Here is an 18,299-nt window from a genome sequence, read left to right as displayed (position 1 = left end):
AACATATCACGTACGTCGGAAGGTCACAACATTATTCTATGTAATATCCAAACTTCTGTATATTGTAAATGTAAAATAGCTCACATGTGTTTCCTTATGTTTTCACACGTAGCTGTAGCAATTTTGATAAATTTTGTTATAGTGGGTGTCCAAAATGACATAAATGATGTCACAACTTAAAACTTTGTACACATGACGCAGTTTTCCCTCAGCTTGTTTTCTTCAGTTGTACAAGTCATTTATAGAAGGTTGTAGAACCTTTTAGTTAATTTGAACTCTCAAGAAGTGATATTAACAAACTGGAGAGATTAAACGGGTAAACAAAGCAATTCTAGTGCAAAAGAACACAACTAAAATTACTTCATAAATACTAGTGTTCTGTGCACGAAAACTTCTTATCGTGTAATATATAAAAGAATGTAAAAGATTTCAATTATACAACACACAACTACTCGAGAGTTGCAACTTTGATTAAGTTAGTGTACGAAGTTGTTAAGTTGAACAACGCCGCGCTAAGTTAATACTCGCAAACGTAACAAACCTTTCCCACATTAATGTTTACAGAACTTTACCAACATATGTTACACCTCGGCTCGCCCTAAATTTCTTAGGTAAATTGTTTTTAACTAGCCCGCGACTCCGTCCGCGCGTAATAATAAAAACTTAATTAGTGACCTATGTCTTTCAGGCTCTGTTCTAAATCTATGCCAAATCAGTGAAATCCATCTAGCCGTTATGGAGATATCTTCAGACCAAACATCCCATTCATCCATCTATCCATCTGAACATTCGCATTTTTAAATATTAGTAAGATATATAGTAAGAAGATATCACTGATTATAATTAGAAATAGTAAGTCGTATCCATTTTATAAAGACGAGTTATGTTCTTGTGTTACCTTATTAGCATTGAGGTTGTATTTGATGACGTCCTTATGTGGAGCCTTGGGCATCAGGCCGAAGCAGGAGCCCAACGAATCCTCTGGGGTACCGATGCCAATGTGCGGTGGGAACACCTGAAGAATCATATCGTACATACTCATTGAACAGACAGATGAAGTAAATATTTTAAGCGTAATCTATGTAGTTTATTTTACTTATAGTTAATAGTCTTAATAAAATAAAATGTGCTAACATTTTTCTAAAAAAACTCTGTCTTCGACACACTGTTCTGAAGGTGACCAAGGTAAGTGAAAAATGCCTCTTAAAATTGGGTACCTATTTCACGAGAACTCACCTTCGGAAACTCTTTCATCTTCTTTTGAGGTATTTCTACTTTTGGAGGTTGATCAATGTTCAACATTATTCTGCGAAAATTATGAATGCTTTAATGTATGATATTCAAAAAATTGCATCAATCCTCTACAGTATGATTAAATAATCGTACAAAAAAATAATCAATCCCATAAGAAATACGATAATTTCTATTACTCTTAATAAGTTTCTTATTGTTAAAGCCATTAGGATCGAGTTACTTGTAATATTTCCTGGTGAATTCATCACAGTCAAAGATTAAGAAGCGCCGGCCGAGCAGGAAGACCGTTTCGCCCACTATGAAATCCCGCGGCGCGTAGTACTCCGTCACCTCCTCCTCCGTCATCTCCATAACAATTGACGGGAATGTCACTGTTGGCAAAATTGAAACTCACTTATACAAAACTATGTCTTTCTACACAATATGTAATCTCTCTTCTTTCTCATTTCATTCCTTGTTAGCCAATAAAAAATTGACACACAAAGTATATTATAATAACGAAATTCATTTGGGCAACTAAAAATAAATGACTTCACTTTAAATCTATACCGTTAACCCGTTGCTACGTAAAATTTAAATTTTTGTGTCCTAATTTAAAGTACCAGCATGGATTATAAAATTCATGTATATCTTAATAATTTAAAATATTTAAATTAAAAAGACTTGCATTAAAATCTGCTAGGGTTGCAAAATTACACAGAGTTGATGTTTAATTTTGTAGCTCCGTATTGGAAAACGAATTAATCCTCCTCCCGAGCTCGTCGTAGAACTTATTACTAGGGCTAGAATAACAAGACGGGCAATATAATTCCTTCCACATAGCGTGATTGCTTCTACGTTATTACAAGCAATGTGTATACATGCCGTCGGAGAAGCGATCAAGAAAAAATACTTAAGCCACCTCTAAGATTTTTAACAATCTTTTTGTTAAAGTTTTGAAATATGAAATTATACTTATCGCTAAGATTATTACCCACCAGGCTTTTCCTTCCACTTCTTGGGTATTTTAGTTTTCTTCAATAACATGGGAAAAGGATCTTTTCCTCCTCTAGCATCGTGGAGTTCCTTAAGATATTATTAATTTATGTTAGTATTCAATATATTAATAAGGATGACATTCTATTGTACTATTAAATAAAAAACAATATACCGCCCCCGGGTGGGCTCGAACCACCAACCTTTCGGTTAACAGCCGAACGCGCTAGCCAATTGCGCCACGGAGGCTATATGTGTTTTAAGAAAAATAAAATATGTCTAACTATTGTTATATTATAATAACGTATTTTTTTAATATTATAAGGTGGCAAACTTGTGGCTTGGTGCCTAAGCGACCGCTGCCTATAGACATCCGCAATTGCAGATGCGTTACCTATCTTTAATCGACAGAGGTGGACATGCACAGAAACAGAATATTTAACCTTCATATGCGTCCTCCTTCCATCAAATCCACTTTCTCCGTCCCGTCCATTCATTATAAGAAAAAGGTCGAGAAGGGAAAGAGCACTTTAATTAGGATGTCGGAACGCACCGTTATGAGACGAAACGCGGGATTCTTTCCACTTCACGGCTGCATTCTGTGTGGTCGTGATATTGCACCGGACGAGCCAGCCCATTCGTGCAACAGATCTTTTGTTGCTGGCGTCTACCAATGTTGTTTATATTGTAACATAACTTTTTTATTCTAAATTAGAATGTTATTACCTTAACAGAAATGGTGTCATCTTGTAGGAAGTAAAATAGTTTATATTCTCCAAGTTCACCATTCTCGGCGTCGCGATTATCCCACACCACATTGAATCTAAAAACAGTAAACATCCATGGATTGGCTTCCAATTTACCTCACCGTTGATTTGTATAAAAACATGTTATATTTTACAGCATATTTATTATACTCTTACGTTCTGTAATTTTCTACCACTGTAAAGTAACTAGTCAAAGTTTGCAAAACTTTTAAAAGACTAATGTAACTGTGAGAAACAAAATTTTACTTTAGACCAATTCTCGACAATATTACGCTATTAATCTTTATTACATTTAGTTCAACGTCATATCGTTGTAAAATGTAAACTATATATATATATATATATATATATATATAACTTCTACTACCTATTCAAGGATCCTAAAAAAAGTAAAAAAAGATATCGAAAAGAAATAAAGAGAACGGCTCCCATGAGCAAGGTTAAGGAGCCATTTTGCTTTGATTTATGAACAAACTCCGGTGGTTCCGGCCCTGTTTATTATCATGGCAGAGGAGGCAACGACAGTTAAATAAATGATAGCTACTTAAGCGTTATGCTGAGATCATAAAATACCTCTCATTTTAATTGGAATCTTCATGAGATATACCTAACTTGTTGAACTATATTCTAAATTAAAGTTGTAACTAGTTAAAGACTGGATTAGAATATCCCATCTTACTAATATTATAAATGCGAATATTTAGATGGATGGATGGAGGATGCGTGGAGCGAGTCGCGGGCAACCACCAGTAAAATATAAAATGAAAGAAAAACTACCGAATCTCGCCGTTTCATGTCATGTAAAAACTGGTAATTTTAGTTAGTGTATATAGTACCAACATAGGCTATTTACTATACTTATCCTAGAATGCGGACCTGTGGGTTTGCTTTGATTTTTTTCGCATACTATATAGTCAAAGTATCAAATTCTCTGGTACAAAATTTGTGTTAGCTAGAAAGTAGTTTCGAATATTTAATACAAAATTTTAATAATATTGTTAATCTAGCTTAGGATATTTAATGACTGCATCGATTAACTCGATATAGCGGTCTCCTGATAGTAAGTAGAGGATTGATTCGCAATAAACGTGTGGAGGTTGTGAGGTATATAAGGGTGGTGGTTTTAACGGGGTGGTAGAGAGGCAGGTGTGCGGTTAGCGGCGCGCAGTCAGCGACCCATATAGCTACAAATTAGCTATCCTAGTTGTTAATTGGTATACCGAGTTTTTCCATAGTAAATTTCTTCGGATGTACACAACATAAATTTAAAATAGAGCAAGATATATCAATGTTTATTATTTGCACTTACGCCAGAACTTTTCCATCGTATTCCAGGAACCGTCGAAGTGGATCTTCGCGTACTTTCTGTCTTCTTGGTGGTTGTATTTTCTTCCAATGTTCCTTTTCTACATAAGGGTCTACTGGTACATCTTCTGCCTTAGAAACTTCTATACCTTGCGACTCTAGCCACTCCTACAAAAAAACAGCAGTTTTTTTAAATACAAAACAATTTTCGGTTACACTTTTTAAGATGTCAAGTGAGAAATAGGTAGCCCCACTGGCCTTCGTGCACACCTGGGGGTGACGATCAGTTTTATATTGATATACGACCATGTATTCATGTATCATCATGTGACTATTTATTCAATTATTTTGAATAACTTAGTAAATCAATATACTTGGTTCCCGTTCCACAGTCGTAGACACCATGGCGCAACGGCTAGCGCGTTCGGCTGTTAATCGAAAGGTTGGTGGTTCGAGCCCACCCGGGGGCGAAACCCATTTTTATAATGAACAAGAGACTCAAAATGTATTTTATACACGACCAGCACAAAGTAACTTATTATTTTACACACTTCGAATAACTTGGAAATTTTGATACTTGGTTCCCGTAAGACAGTCATAGCCTCCGTGGCGCAATTGGCTAGCGCGTTCGGCTGTTAACCGAAAGGTTGGTGGTTCGAGCCCACCCGGGGGCGAAACCCATTTTTATAATGAACAAGAGACTCAAAATGTATTTTATACACGACCAGCACAAAGTAACTTATTATTTTACACACTTCAAATAACTTAGGAAATTTTGATACTTGGTTCACATAAAGCAATCGTAGCCTCCGTGGCGCAAATGGTTAGCGCGTTCGGCTGTTAACCGAAAGGTTGGTGGTTCGAGCCCACCCGGGGGCGAATTCATATTTTTGTATCGTTCGGAAACTCCAAATGGACTTAACGTTTATTTAATATATTCTAAGTTAGTTTAGTAATCATGATACTTGGTTCACATAAAGCAATCGTAGCCTCCGTGGCGCAAATGGTTAGCGCGTTCGGCTGTTAACCGAAAGGTTGGTGGTTCGAGCCCACCCGGGGGCGAATTCATATTTTTGTATCGTTCGGAAACTCCAAATGAACTTAACGTTTATTTAATATATTCTAAGTTAGTTTAGTAATCATGATACTTGGTTCACATAAAGCAATCGTAGCCTCCGTGGCGCAAATGGTTAGCGCGTTCGGCTGTTAACCGAAAGGTTGGTGGTTCGAGCCCACCCGGGGGCGAATCTCTTTTATATTGATTGAGAGACTTAAAATGAGTTTTATATACGACTATTACAAAGTAACTTTTTACTTAACACAATTCAAATCACTTAGGAAACCCTGGTACTTCGTTGACGGAAACCTATCTTAGCCTCCGTGACGCAATCGGATTTGGTTTGGCTATTAACTGAAAGATTGTGATTCCAGCCATCTGGGGCGAAAATATATTCTAAACGTTATGTTATTTTTTCTATTTAGAAGGTTATTAATTGAAAAATACATTTTTAATTATGACTGCTACAGAATTAATAAAACTGATAACCTAGTCTTTAGGACATCGCACTCACATAACTTGTTTTGTTACTGATTATGATAAAATGCTAAATTATCAAAATTTAATACATTCTTGATGCCTTACTTAAATTATTTAAATCGAATTGAAAATTACCTATTATTTGAGGCCTTTATTTGAAATATAAGAACTATTAAAATAAGGAAAACATTTTTAAAATAATCTTACCTATACACATAATAAAATTGGAGTGTCTGTATTTAACATCAAAAAATCATATTTCGAACATAATATGTATTTTCGTCGCTGATGATGAAAATCCTATTTGTCCCTATCTGTTTGTCCGCAAGGCTGCATATATTCCGGGTAATATAAAGCGATTGTGCCGATTTTGACAAGAATTTGACGGGAACTACCTTTTTTCTGCACTTACGAAGTCGCGGACGACCCTGACGACCTTTAGTATTATTAAAATTATCATCAGCTTGTTCTTTCGCCTACGGAATATCGGCGAGAGATTTACCACTCTTTAATGCATCTCTAACAGCCGTCATATCTGCATTTACTACCTTCTTATAATCAAATAACTTAAATATAAATCCTTAGGAAATAGAGGATTCGAAAGAGTGCTACATAAAAATACACTTCCAGTCGAAGTAAAGATTAAAGTGATTGTATTTATTATTCAAGCAAGGTAAATCAAACATCAAAGTTGTTAAAGAGAGAATCGTTACTTCGGGCGTTTTATAATATTGTTTGCAGACACACGAAAAAGGTTTTCTTCTATGTATTCTCTTTATTGTATTTTCTGATTCTTTTATAGATCGGAAGCTCTTATCTCCAATTTGCATTTCTTTATAATGTAAGTATTGAGTATTACAAAAGTAATGTCATCAACAACGTTTCATATTAAATTATCTTACTCTTTTCAAAAACCAAGAATACAAAACGTACAAAAGGTTGAAACAGTAAAATTTATTCGTAAGCATGATTATACTATTTATGCATATACTTTGACTTCGACTTTGAACTTGATAAACAATATAATAAAATACTACCGAGCTACTAACCCAACACAGAGATTTCCAAGTATAGCCACACGCACACAAACATAATCTGTATAGTTATCATTCAGTCGGTAGACGTCGTTCGCTGAGTGTGGTTTTGTACTTAGTGTGAAAAACTAAAATCATGGCTGTATTAGCTTTGTCAAATCCTGTTGTACAATCGTACATCGTTTATTCAGCGATTTTGGCGTTGAAATTAATATCTGTGAGTACTATGACGGCAATCGCTCGTATGACACGAGGCGTTTTTGCGAATCCCGAAGACGCGAAGACATTAAAGGGTAAGGTTAAGTTCGATGACCCCGTCGTGGAGAGGATTCGTCGCGCGCATTTGAACGATTTGGAAAACATTCCCGCCTTCTGGGTATTAGGAGCGTTGTATCTGACAACTGGACCTGTGGCTGCTTGGGCGACGCTACTTTTCCGTGTATACGCAGTGAGCAGAATTGTCCATACTATCGTTTATGCATTGATACCATTGCCGCAGCCGGCGCGCGGTATCGCGTTTGGAATTCCATACATCATCAAATGGTACATGGGTTTCCAGGTTGCAATGTATTATATCAGTGCTGTGTAATCTTATATTTGTTATTTTTTTATTTATTTTTAAGATAATGAGTTATGGTTATTTTTCTAGTTTTGATTAAAAATACTCGAAACAGTTATTTTTGTTTTATTTTATCTTATATATTACATTCAGCTTTATTAGCCGTAAAACTCATCACAGTTCAATGAATCCAGAAGACGTGAAGATTTTCAGAGGAATGGTTAAGTTAGACGACACCATCGTCGAAAGAACCCGACGTGCGCGAATGAATGATTTGGAAAACCATCCCCGCTTTTTGGATCTTGGGTGCTTTTTATGTAACCACAGGACTCAACGGACTCAACGGATCTTGATGAAATTTGGATATATTAAATCAATTTCATTTGTATTTTAGTTTCTATCTTTGCGTTTCTTAATTTTTACACAGTTTTGATAACCACAAGACACATTTTATTATAAAAAAAAATCCACACAACAATTAAATATCTAGTGACAAAGTTACATACACCTTTATAATGGCTTATGATTAGTTTGCATTGCAAAAACATATTTTCTTCAGTAATCATGAGAATTTTATTGTGTTTGAAAAAACAGTTACCTACTTCGACAATAGAAGCAAGATCATCTTTCGAACATTTAGCTGATAATGAATCCTATTTGTCCCTGTCTGTTTGTCCGTAATGCCGCGTTTATTCTGGGTAATCATCGAAGCGACTGCGCCGATTTTGACAGGACTTTGACGAGAACTAAATTTTTTCTGCGCTTACGAAATCGCGGACGACCCTAGACGATCTTTAGATTTATTAAAACTATCATCAGCTTGTTCTTTCCCCTACGGATGGTCTGCAAGACATTTGCTACTCTTCAATACATTTTGACAGCCGTCATATCTGCGTTTACTATCTTTTTATATTCAAATATCTTAAGTATCATTAGGAAATAGAAGATTCGAGAGAGTGCTACATAAAAATACACTTCCAGTCGAAGTAAAGACTAAAGTGATTATATTTATTATTCAAGCAAGGTAAATCAAACATCAAAGTTGTTAAAGAGAGAATCGTTACTTTGGGCGTTTGATAATATTGTTTGCAGACGCACGAAAAAGGTTTTATTTTATATATTCTGTTTATTGTATTGTTTGATTCATTTTTAGATTGGAGGCTCTCATGTCCAATTTGCATTTTGTTTATGAAATATGTATGTATAAAGTATTACAAAAGTAATATCATCAATTAAAAAAACATGAAAACAATTAAAGGTAAAAACGGTTAAAACCGTAAAATTTATTTATAAGCATGGTTATTAATGTATGTACTTTGACTTTAACTTTGAACTTGATAAAATAATAAAATATTATAGGTTCCGTCACGAATGAAAAACGCTGACCTTGAATGCGCAGAAGTCGATTTTTGGTAGTCACTGGTAAGAAGAGTGAGGCGAGACGCGAGGATGACCCGCGCGGGGGCCTCGTGTTGTAACGTCAGTCGCGTTCCTTCGTCCCGCTACCCTGAGCACGTCTCGAATCTCCTTAGGTACAATCGCGTGCATAGTGTTTTGTTTCGAACAATTGGTGTTGTACTTATTCGGATATTTTTTAAAATAAACTTCAATTTCCGATTATTTATATTCGAATAGTAGTATTCGAATACTACTACTTACAAAATTATGAAATAATTTTGCATACATTGTTTACAATGAAAAACTTATTACAGGTAATTTACAACCAAGCCGCCAAAAAACTGCTTATTTATAATGAGCGCGATTGTACACATGCACGAGTCGCCCTACTACTTTCACCGAGCTTCTAACCTAACAGTGATTTAAAAATATGGCCACACGCTCACAAAGATAATCTACCTCATCATCATTCAGTCGGCAGACGGTTTCGCTGCGAGTGGTTTTGTACTTAGTGTAAATAAACTAAAATCATGGCAGAATTAGCTTTGTCAGATCCTGTTGTACAATCGTTCATCGTTTATTCAGCAATTTTGGCGTTAAAATTAATATCTGTGAGTCTTATGACGACCATCGCTCGTATGACACGAGGCGTCTTTGGTAATCCCGAAGACGCAAAGGCATTTAAGGGTACGGTTAAGTTCGATGACCCCGTCGTGGAGAGGATTCGTCGCGCGCATTTGAACGATTTGGAAAACATTCCCGCCTTTTGGGTATTAGGTGCGCTGTATCTGACAACTGGACCGGTGGTTGTTTGGGCGACGATACTTTTCCGTGTATACGCAGTGAGCAGAATTGTCCATACTATTGTATATGCATTGATACCATTGCCGCAGCCGGCGCGCGGTATCGCGTATGCAATTCCATACATCATCAAATGGTATATGGGTTTCCAAGTTGTCATATATTATATCAGTGCTGTGTAACCTTATATTTGTTATTTTTTTAATTTCTTTTTAAGATAATGTGGTGTTATGGTTTCTTTTTATACTTTTTGATTAAAAATACTCAAACAGCTTTTTGTGTTTTATTTTATCTTTTATAATAAAATAATACATTGTGACAAATACATACATTAATAACTACGTGTTCCCTTTTCCATCACGAAAACAAGAAGATATGAGTAATATATACGAATAAATTTTACATGTTAATATAACTTTATCTGCACTATCCAAAAATTTACATATTTTATTACGTATTAAACACGGCTTGCTTGGTATTGAAAATAATTGTTTTACGCAAGTTCAACGGAGTACACGTTCAAATTAATTATTTCGAAAAATTTCAAGTTATTAATTAAAAAATGGCTATGTTAACTGTAACGAATCCTTTAATCCAAGCATATATATTACATTCAGCTTTATTAGCGTTAAAACTCATCGCTATCAGTTCAATGACAGGATTCACACGGCTCTCTCGACGTGTATTTGCTAATCCTGAAGACGTGAAGAAATTCAGAGGAGTGGTTAAATTCGACGACCCCGTCATCGAAAGAACCCGACGTGCGCAAATGAATGATTTGGAAAACATCCCCGCTTTTTGGATCTTGGGTGCTTTTTATGTAACCACAGGACCTGGCCTTGGTTGGACGACGGTTCTATTCAGAATGTTTACAGTATGTAGATTTATTCATACATTTGTTTACGTTCTGCCAGTAATTCCACAACCGTCGCGCGCAATCGCGTACGGGATACCTTATCTTATTAATTGGTATATGGGTTTACAAGTTGTATCATATTATATTAGTATCATGTAATATTTTAACGAGCAAATGATTTTTGTTAATAGATATCTATATGTAATAAAATAATATGTTTTCATTTTTCTTTTTAATTAACGTTGCTTGTTTCACCTTTATCTTACTAACACTATTATTTCAAAAGTTTAGATGGATAGACAGTTGGATGAATGGATGGATCATTGTTAAAAGGTATCTATGGTACGGCTTAATGGAATGATAAGATTTCGCGCAGACGGAGTCGCTTGCAACAGCTAGTATTTCAATATAAATACGGAATATGGATATATCAAAGTAATTTCTTTTGTTGATTCTTTTCTGATTGTTACTCAGTTTTAGTAAACACAAGTCACTTTTTATTACAAAAAATTTCCACACAACATTTCAAATATCTAGTGGCAAAGTTACATAAACCTTTATAATGGCCTACGATTAGCTATCATTGCAAAATAAAAATTCTTTAGTAATCATGAGAATCCTATTGTGTTTGAACAAAACAGTACGTTACCTACTTCGAGAGTGGAAGCAGACGATGGAAATCTGCTAGTTGCAGCTAACATAAATAATCAATTGTTTTTAAAACGATATTTTAAATGAAAGAACTAGAATGTTCCATGTTATCAATATTTTACCAATAAATAGGTATTTACACATATTAAACATGACTTGATAAATTATATTTTCATTCTGTAGCTAACTATAAATGTGAATGAGTTTTACATTCTCAGTATCATTTGAGGTCGCGTAGGCCTTTTGACGAAATCGTCGCCGGCTTTGAAAACGACAAATCCTTAAGTCAAACTTACATAGCTCATTCATATTATTTTAACCTTAAAAACTGCTAGGGGTAAGTTAAATGACAGGATTTCTCAGACGACACGTGTTCGTTAATCCAGAAGATAGAAATAACTTTAGAGCAACGATGAAATTAGACGGAAGAACATAACAGTAATGTTGATACAAGATAGCCAATAAGGGAGCGGATAGGAACGGTTTTAGAACTACTAGCGCCCTGAGCGTTAAATTTTACGGCACCCTCTTTTTGACATGCAAGATTTGGAGACTGTATAATTCGCAGAATTGTGGCGCCCCTTTCGGCCCAGCGCTCTGAGCCGTCACTCTGCCCTATCGCGGGCCCTGCTTCACGCCTGTCTCCTGTTGGGTCTATTCAGCTATTGCTGTCTCTAACACTGTTAAAAAGTATTATCATCTTTAGGTAGATATATTGGTACAGATCTAAATCCTTTGCTGTAGGAAACAATTGCTATACAAAACGAATATTTTTAATTATTTTCGAAGGTTATACTACTATACTTTGGTAGGTATATAAATGAAGGTGCAGTGTTAAAATATTTAAGTGTAATTAGTATTTATTATGCAATAATTGATGCCAGAGGTTCATTGTACATTATTTTATTGCATATCTTATCTACGTATACTTATAAATTGATACGAAGTTATCCAGTTTCAAAATAGAAAATTAATTTAGAAATAAATATAATTCTAGAACATACTGAAATTACTACAAAATATCTTGTTTGAGTGAGTAGACAATTTCTGTTCACACCCAGTGACTAACGGGATGACTTGCAATAAATTCAACATACGTGTTTATTCTGACAAAATGCACGTGTGTGTATTCTGATACTAAATACAACAGTATCCAACTGTACGCGCACACACACACAATCTCACTATAATCAGTGCTTGTATGTGTAGTCGACACTTGTTCATTTAAATACTCGAATTCAAAGAAACCGCACGTTGGCTGTGTTAATTTTATCCTATAATTTTAGTTACAAAATAAACAATGGTGTCCCTAAGCGATCCCGCCGTACAATCGTACATTCTGTACTCCGCTATTCTGGCACTAAAAGTTCTAGTGATGGCAGTCCTGACCGGTAGAGTTCGTTACGCCAAAAAAGTGTTCGCAAACGAAGAGGACGCAAAAGCATCGAAAGGTAAAGTAAAACTGGACGATCCGGACGTTGAAAGAGTGAGACGCGCACATCTCAATGACCTTGAAAACATACCCGCGTTCTGGATTTTGGGGGCATTGTACTTGACAACGTCGCCGGAGGCCGCCTGGGCTACGCTTCTCTTCAGGGTTTATGCTGTTAGCAGAATCATCCACACAATAGTGTACGCTGTCAAACCATTGCCGCAACCGGCGCGCGGCATTGCCTTCATGATTCCCATGATTGTGAAATGGTACATGGGTATTGCAATTGTGTCAAATTATATTAGTGCTCTGTAATTTTATTAGGCGTTTACTTCATTTTTTATATGGATGAACTGTTAATGATTTTTAATTAGTAATATAGAACGATTTTTTAATAAATTATTTTTTTTATTAAAATTTGTTTAATTTATTGTGAGAGACATATATTTCTATGATATTATATGTACATATGCAGATAGTTTTTGATGTATTATGATTAGTCACTGCCAAATAGTAATGACAAATTAATGTAGTAATCGTCATATCTACCATTCGTGTAGGAGACATCACAAAACATATGCGCAGTCCTAGATATATTACATAAGAAATACCCCATCATACAGAAGTTTAAAATAACAAACCTAATTCAAAATACGTTATGATACGTCATAACGTATTTTGAAAACAAAATACAATTTGATCGAAAACGGCTATTTACCTTTTCCAAACAGTTGGACGTTTTGTATGCACGAATGGAGGGGAATCGGAACTCTAATTCGTCAATCGGTGGCATCTGGCGCTGACCACTGATTGATTGATTGGAACAAAAAGACGGCAAATACTGTGCCTATACAATTAGCCTTAGAAAGTTAAGCCTACTATATGGTACGGTCTCGGAAACTTCTATTGTTTCAAAGTCTGTTTACTGTCTATCAAAATAAGTCTGATATTCTTGTCACAATGGAACGATGTTCTACTGACATTTTATAAGATAATAATGAACTCTTGAATATGACTTTAAGGGGAAGAGTGGACATTCTTCGAAATTCGACATAGGAGTAATTTAACTACAATCCATCAACTCCTCGGGATTTACGTTCAGACATAACAATCCGTATTATCGGTTTACGATACACGTGAAAGCTCGATCGATAGAATTCGTCGAGCGATTAACACGTAAGTGGTCCTCGAACGTAAGCTCCTTAAACCATATTTATCAGATTCCGATAAAATAACTATTCATTGAAAGACTGAGATATTCATATAAAACAAAAATTTATAAAATACTGTGTCTCTGGCGATGTCAAATACAATTTTTTTCAAATAATGATGAACAAACTACTTAAACTTTTAGGACACAAAAATGTACGTAATTTATAATTCTACTCTGAGTACTTAATATATGTGGGAACCCAAGAACATAGCGTAATCTTTGTTCTGATGTCGAAAGTTGAAAAGGTACCGGCTTTCCATGAATTCCAAAGTTCATATAAACAATAGAACAAGACAAGGCCACTAGATAATACACGGCTATTCATCACCACCAAATGGTTCTTATAATCTTTAAAATGTATCCAGTATAACAAAAATGTAGGCTACCGTTTTTGTTTATTTATAATACAAAAAAATAAAAATAGCAAAAAAATTGTGATAATAATTGTTAGTGATAATAAAATAAGTAGTAATCGACAAACCTTCCTAGAAAAGAGTTCTCAATCTTATTTAGAAATCGAAGGCCTAACTAAATATTGAAAAGACAAATATTTTTTTATTTCCAATAAATATACAGAGCTCGTTACCGAAGATAAAACAAAATTCATCTACAATAGCAAAATATTTGAAGCAACTCCTTGTACAAATTTGCGCCTAAAGGAATATATTTATGATATGTTACAATGCATACATTGCTCATAAACTATGCTCACTCATGCCACAGTTTATGACTTGAGGGAAAAGGATCAAAGCGATCTAAGAACAAAATTACTTCCTAATCCTGTAACACTAAAAATAACTTGAGTTGAGGTTCCCATGGGAGATATCGAGCTTAGTTATTGTAAAGAGGTTCAGGAAAGCGTTTTTTTGCTAAACTAGGAAACTAGTTACTTGTAATTATCGTATTCATTTATTAATATTATTTTATAGCCATATTTATAGTCTCCTAATACCTTAGGTTTTCCTATGATGTCTTATTATTATATTTATTATAAAATATTAGACTACTACATGCTACTGTTCTGTATCTCTGATTATTTACAGCATCGATTTATGAACACAGTTCTACAACTGGTGGCAATATCTTTAGGGTACATCATCTGACTGTATATTTTTTAATTTCGTTTTGTCATCATCTCATATACTAACATGCCCAAGGAGGAGCTTAAACTTTCCCTAGTGTTATATAAATTCGTTTATAAAATTCAAAAATACATACCTTTGTAAAAAGATCACATGACACCGTATGGTAAACTTTGCCAAATATACAAATATCTTTGCCATTGTCTAAATCCTTCCAGTGCCAAAATTCACCGATGTCGTTCTTCGGTATTTTACCACGCTTTACCAGCTTGCCTTGCCACAGACCGGAATTCTGCAATAATTCAAGAATATTGTGCGTTTATGCTATACATCACTGCTGCAAGGATATTTAGCAACTGAAATCTTAAATGAGCATAATTGCGAACAAGCCATTTAATATATTGATGTTAATGTTTACGTCTGTGTGTAATACTGTACTGAGTTTATTTTACTTTAGTGTTTAACATAAAAATGTTATGTGAGATACACAAATACCCTTTTATTTTCTGACGATAACAGGCTGTTGTAAGTGTTGCCATTTAACCCCAATTAAGCTTGGGAATTAACAATTAAACTGTACTTACATTGAATTTCCGGAACAATGTTCAAGACAAACGGAAACAACCCAATTATAGTATTAAATTTTCCTTTAAACCCTTTTAGCATTTTCCAAAAGTCCATTAGGAAAAATGGAAAGATAATTAAAAAAATTGGTTGCTAGTTATATTGCAGCTCTACTAATCAACGAAAATGTGTTTTTAAATATATATTTTAATGCCTAAAATAATTGATTGTTACGAATAACTTAAGTGTGGGATAAAAATCTGATAAAAAAGTAAACTGAACATACCCTCGTTTTTGGTTCAATGACAGTAAGAGTGTCGTCTTCTAGGAAATAAATTATGTTGACAATTCGAACTCTGTAGTTCTCATCAGTGCTCTCAAAGACGGGCTGCTTGAAGAAGGCAGTGAAGTTGAGGCAGCGCTTGTCGTAGTGCGCCCAGTGGGGGATAACTGCCGGCAGCGCGGGCTGCTTCACCCGTCCGTACGTCAACGATGGGTCGTAACTGAAGAATCAATGAACAAACCAATATACCATACAAATACCCCTCTCGTGTTAAACAAATGCTAGCACGTTGAATTAATCGGCGATAATATTATTTGTAGTTTGAATAGGTGGTTTTAGTTAAAATTCTATTTATGTTAAGGACATCAAATTTTAAAAAGTATTATAAAAAATATATGAGAAGAAACAAACTAATCTAGCTAATCTAATTTTCAAGAAGTCGATTGTTTCCTACGTAAAAGTATTCGTGAATCCCGTATTTTTTTCTCCCATTCTCCTTACTTCATCTCTATGTCTGTCTCAGTCTAGTGCCAGCGAAACGAGTAATGTCAAAATAACATTGCATTCATACTTGACGGAGTCTTCTGGCAAGGCGAAGGCATTACTGTCGACATCCGTGGCGCTTCCTCCAGGCCCTACCACAATCGTGTCAGGAAACCTGTAACCCTGGTAGAAGCGTAGAGAGCTGCGCATGTGATGTTTGGTTTTCGTTGGATCCGAAAAGGTCAGTCCGGGAAGTTTCGGTAGACCCCACGCCATAGTAAATAGTCTGTATCGAAATTTATATTATTGAAAATGCTTGCAAACTTATTTCTTCACTAATTTGGTCTATAGAACTAAATTAAATACGCGATATTTTCGGTTTTCGGGATTAATGTGACTTTTGTTTACGAGAAAATACAGTAGACCGTTTACACTACATGTTCACTAAAATATATAGATATCAATTTATTTATACTTACGTAAATAAAATATAATAAAAGTAAATCAATAAAAACTACAGTTCTCCGTGAAACAAATATAACATGTACTTTTATTTTATTTTGTTGCCATGAAAACAGATATTGACAGTAAACAAAATTGTTTCTAGGTAACACGGCAGAGTGCAAATTCCATAAAGATTTAAAATGATTTTCACGATTTTAACAAAAAATTTTCATCATCTTGTCATTACTTTTCTGGTGATTAACGGTTGGGCTCTGAGGCCAAAATCTCTGTATAAATCTTATCGCCATCCCTGTAATTATTTACAAAACTGATTTAAAAATTTATTTTAAACGGCGATTTTGGCTTCAGAAACCCACATTAAGTGTATCGTCGTGTTCTAATATAACAGAATCATAATGGTGAACTGTGGTTCCTAAAAATAACAAACAGTTACACGCGCATTTCTACTTTCTTGTGGCAGTCCTAACAACGTCGCTTTTTCACTAAAATTGCGTGCGTAAGGACATTGACACACTAAGTGAATTATGGCAAAAAGTATAAGGCGCGGCAACGCATCGCCTTGACCGTTGCCACCTCAGTGACCTAAAAAAGGGTGCATTAGCTAACGTGCTACTCGCCCTTGAATTGATGTAAGAGTATCATAGCGTAGGAAGGAATTTTTTTCAGGATTAAAAGTCATCAATAAAATAGAAATTTTATTGATATTACAGCATGAACCCTCTCGCATTGTACGAGGTTTGCAGTATCTCAGTTTCCCATAAAAATATTGCATATCTTGAAGTTTTCACTATATTTATAAAAAAAATAGTACATGGAGACGAACACAGTGGGTAAAAGCGACGAGACTTGAACTTCAGGCTCAAATTTTTGTCGTCACTGATCAGCCTAATGTGCTACATTAATGCCATAAAATGTTTAAAAAATATGAGTCTATATCCTCTATTATGTACGCTAGTGTGTATGCGCCCTAAAATTTATTCCAACAAATTCCTTCATTTATCATTTATTAGGTTAACCCCATACTGTATTTACTGCCTATGTAGCGTGAGGTATCAAAATAAAGCTAAGCATTACGGTAATACTTTTTGTATAGTTGTATATTACAGAGTGATAATAAGTAAAAATATGAACTTTAGCGAGCTATTTAAGTTGAGGTGTTAATTATATGATATCATAAAACAAGCCACAGTGATAAGAATAACATTAATAATATTGGATGTTTTCGGTGAAGTAACAGACTGTAGACTGCTTATCGTAAAAAGATGATTTAAGTCTTTGTTCCGTAAAGAAACAGAGTTCATCATTTTATGTTCACGTTCCATTGTTGCTCTACTTTCAAATTTTTTTTATATGTTTAAACGTTAACCATTATTGAGCCACATTATTATACAATAATACAAGTGAAACAATTAAATTGATTTTATTAAGCTTATGCGAATGAACTGCTATTCCCCAAAGTATGAATAAGTCAAGTTTCACGTCAAATTAGGGAACGTAATAACGAAAATAGCTCTACGTTGCATATTGCAATAACATATTTCATGTTGTATGAGGCAAAAGTTTGCGAGAAAATCTTTATTTTGCCTCTCGTTTCATGACGTACACAATATAACCTTACCAAACAATGTATTCGAACAAAA

General features: G+C 34.8%; 4 protein-coding genes and 6 non-coding genes across 11 annotated transcripts in view; 8 read left to right on the top strand and 2 right to left on the bottom strand.

Annotated features, from left to right (window-relative positions):
- The window catches only part of LOC106117348 (EF-hand domain-containing protein 1), a 20,934-nt gene extending 4,133 nt beyond the window's left edge, over positions 1–16,801 (bottom strand). For both annotated transcript variants that reach the window (XM_013311621.1, XM_013311619.1), the window contains exons 1-10: positions 16,674–16,801; positions 16,283–16,480; positions 15,715–15,931; positions 15,001–15,156; positions 4,306–4,469; positions 2,956–3,052; positions 2,232–2,319; positions 1,475–1,625; positions 1,237–1,306; positions 899–1,015 (exon numbers count right to left, since the gene is read on the bottom strand). In XM_013311621.1, the coding sequence (XP_013167075.1) occupies positions 899–1,015; positions 1,237–1,306; positions 1,475–1,625; positions 2,232–2,319; positions 2,956–3,052; positions 4,306–4,469; positions 15,001–15,156; positions 15,715–15,931; positions 16,283–16,470 (1,248 nt within the window). In that variant the 5' untranslated portion in view covers positions 16,471–16,480; positions 16,674–16,801. The remainder of the gene's footprint in view (positions 1–898; positions 1,016–1,236; positions 1,307–1,474; positions 1,626–2,231; positions 2,320–2,955; positions 3,053–4,305; positions 4,470–15,000; positions 15,157–15,714; positions 15,932–16,282; positions 16,481–16,673) is intronic.
- TRNAN-GUU (transfer RNA asparagine (anticodon GUU)) lies at positions 2,405–2,478 on the bottom strand. The gene has a single exon. It is a non-coding gene; the product is annotated as a tRNA-Asn (tRNA).
- On the top strand, positions 4,699–4,771 carry TRNAN-GUU (transfer RNA asparagine (anticodon GUU)). Its single transcript has one exon. It is a non-coding gene; the product is annotated as a tRNA-Asn (tRNA).
- TRNAN-GUU (transfer RNA asparagine (anticodon GUU)) lies at positions 4,902–4,975 on the top strand. Its single transcript has one exon. It is a non-coding gene; the product is annotated as a tRNA-Asn (tRNA).
- Positions 5,107–5,180, top strand: TRNAN-GUU (transfer RNA asparagine (anticodon GUU)). Its single transcript has one exon. It is a non-coding gene; the product is annotated as a tRNA-Asn (tRNA).
- TRNAN-GUU (transfer RNA asparagine (anticodon GUU)) lies at positions 5,290–5,363 on the top strand. The gene has a single exon. It is a non-coding gene; the product is annotated as a tRNA-Asn (tRNA).
- Positions 5,473–5,546, top strand: TRNAN-GUU (transfer RNA asparagine (anticodon GUU)). The gene has a single exon. It is a non-coding gene; the product is annotated as a tRNA-Asn (tRNA).
- Positions 6,923–9,903, top strand: LOC106117351 (uncharacterized). Its single transcript, XM_013311624.1, has 2 exons — positions 6,923–7,450; positions 9,373–9,903. Exons 1-2 carry the CDS (start codon positions 7,009–7,011, stop codon positions 9,810–9,812), a joined length of 882 nt encoding a protein of 293 aa, XP_013167078.1. The 5' UTR covers positions 6,923–7,008; the 3' UTR covers positions 9,813–9,903.
- LOC106117349 (microsomal glutathione S-transferase 1-like) lies at positions 10,144–10,659 on the top strand. Its single transcript, NM_001312765.1, is given in 2 exon segments — positions 10,144–10,610; positions 10,613–10,659. Coding segments are annotated over 2 exon segments (441 nt in total). The 5' UTR covers positions 10,144–10,192; the 3' UTR covers positions 10,636–10,659.
- Positions 12,386–12,986, top strand: LOC106117350 (microsomal glutathione S-transferase 1-like). Its single transcript, NM_001312767.1, is given in 2 exon segments — positions 12,386–12,819; positions 12,822–12,986. Coding segments are annotated over 2 exon segments (435 nt in total). The 5' UTR covers positions 12,386–12,437; the 3' UTR covers positions 12,875–12,986.
- Positions 16,802–18,299: the final 1,498 nt, after the last annotated feature.

Source organism: Papilio xuthus, unplaced genomic scaffold (assembly GCF_000836235.2).
Source record: "Papilio xuthus unplaced genomic scaffold, Pxut_1.1 DF827680.1, whole genome shotgun sequence".
Lineage (NCBI taxonomy): Eukaryota > Metazoa > Arthropoda > Insecta > Lepidoptera > Papilionidae > Papilio > Papilio xuthus.
This window is presented reverse-complemented; position numbering and strand designations above follow the sequence as displayed.

Bases quoted from the DNA above. Each gene is read 5' to 3' on its own strand.
- LOC106117351 (XM_013311624.1), top strand. From the start codon at position 7,009: ATGGCTGTATTAGCTTTGTCAAATCCTGTTGTACAATCGTACATCGTT. The intron at 7,451-9,372 runs GTGCTGTGTAAT...TGGCAGAATTAG, and splicing joins GGTTGCAATGTATTATATCA to CTTTGTCAGATCCTGTTGTA.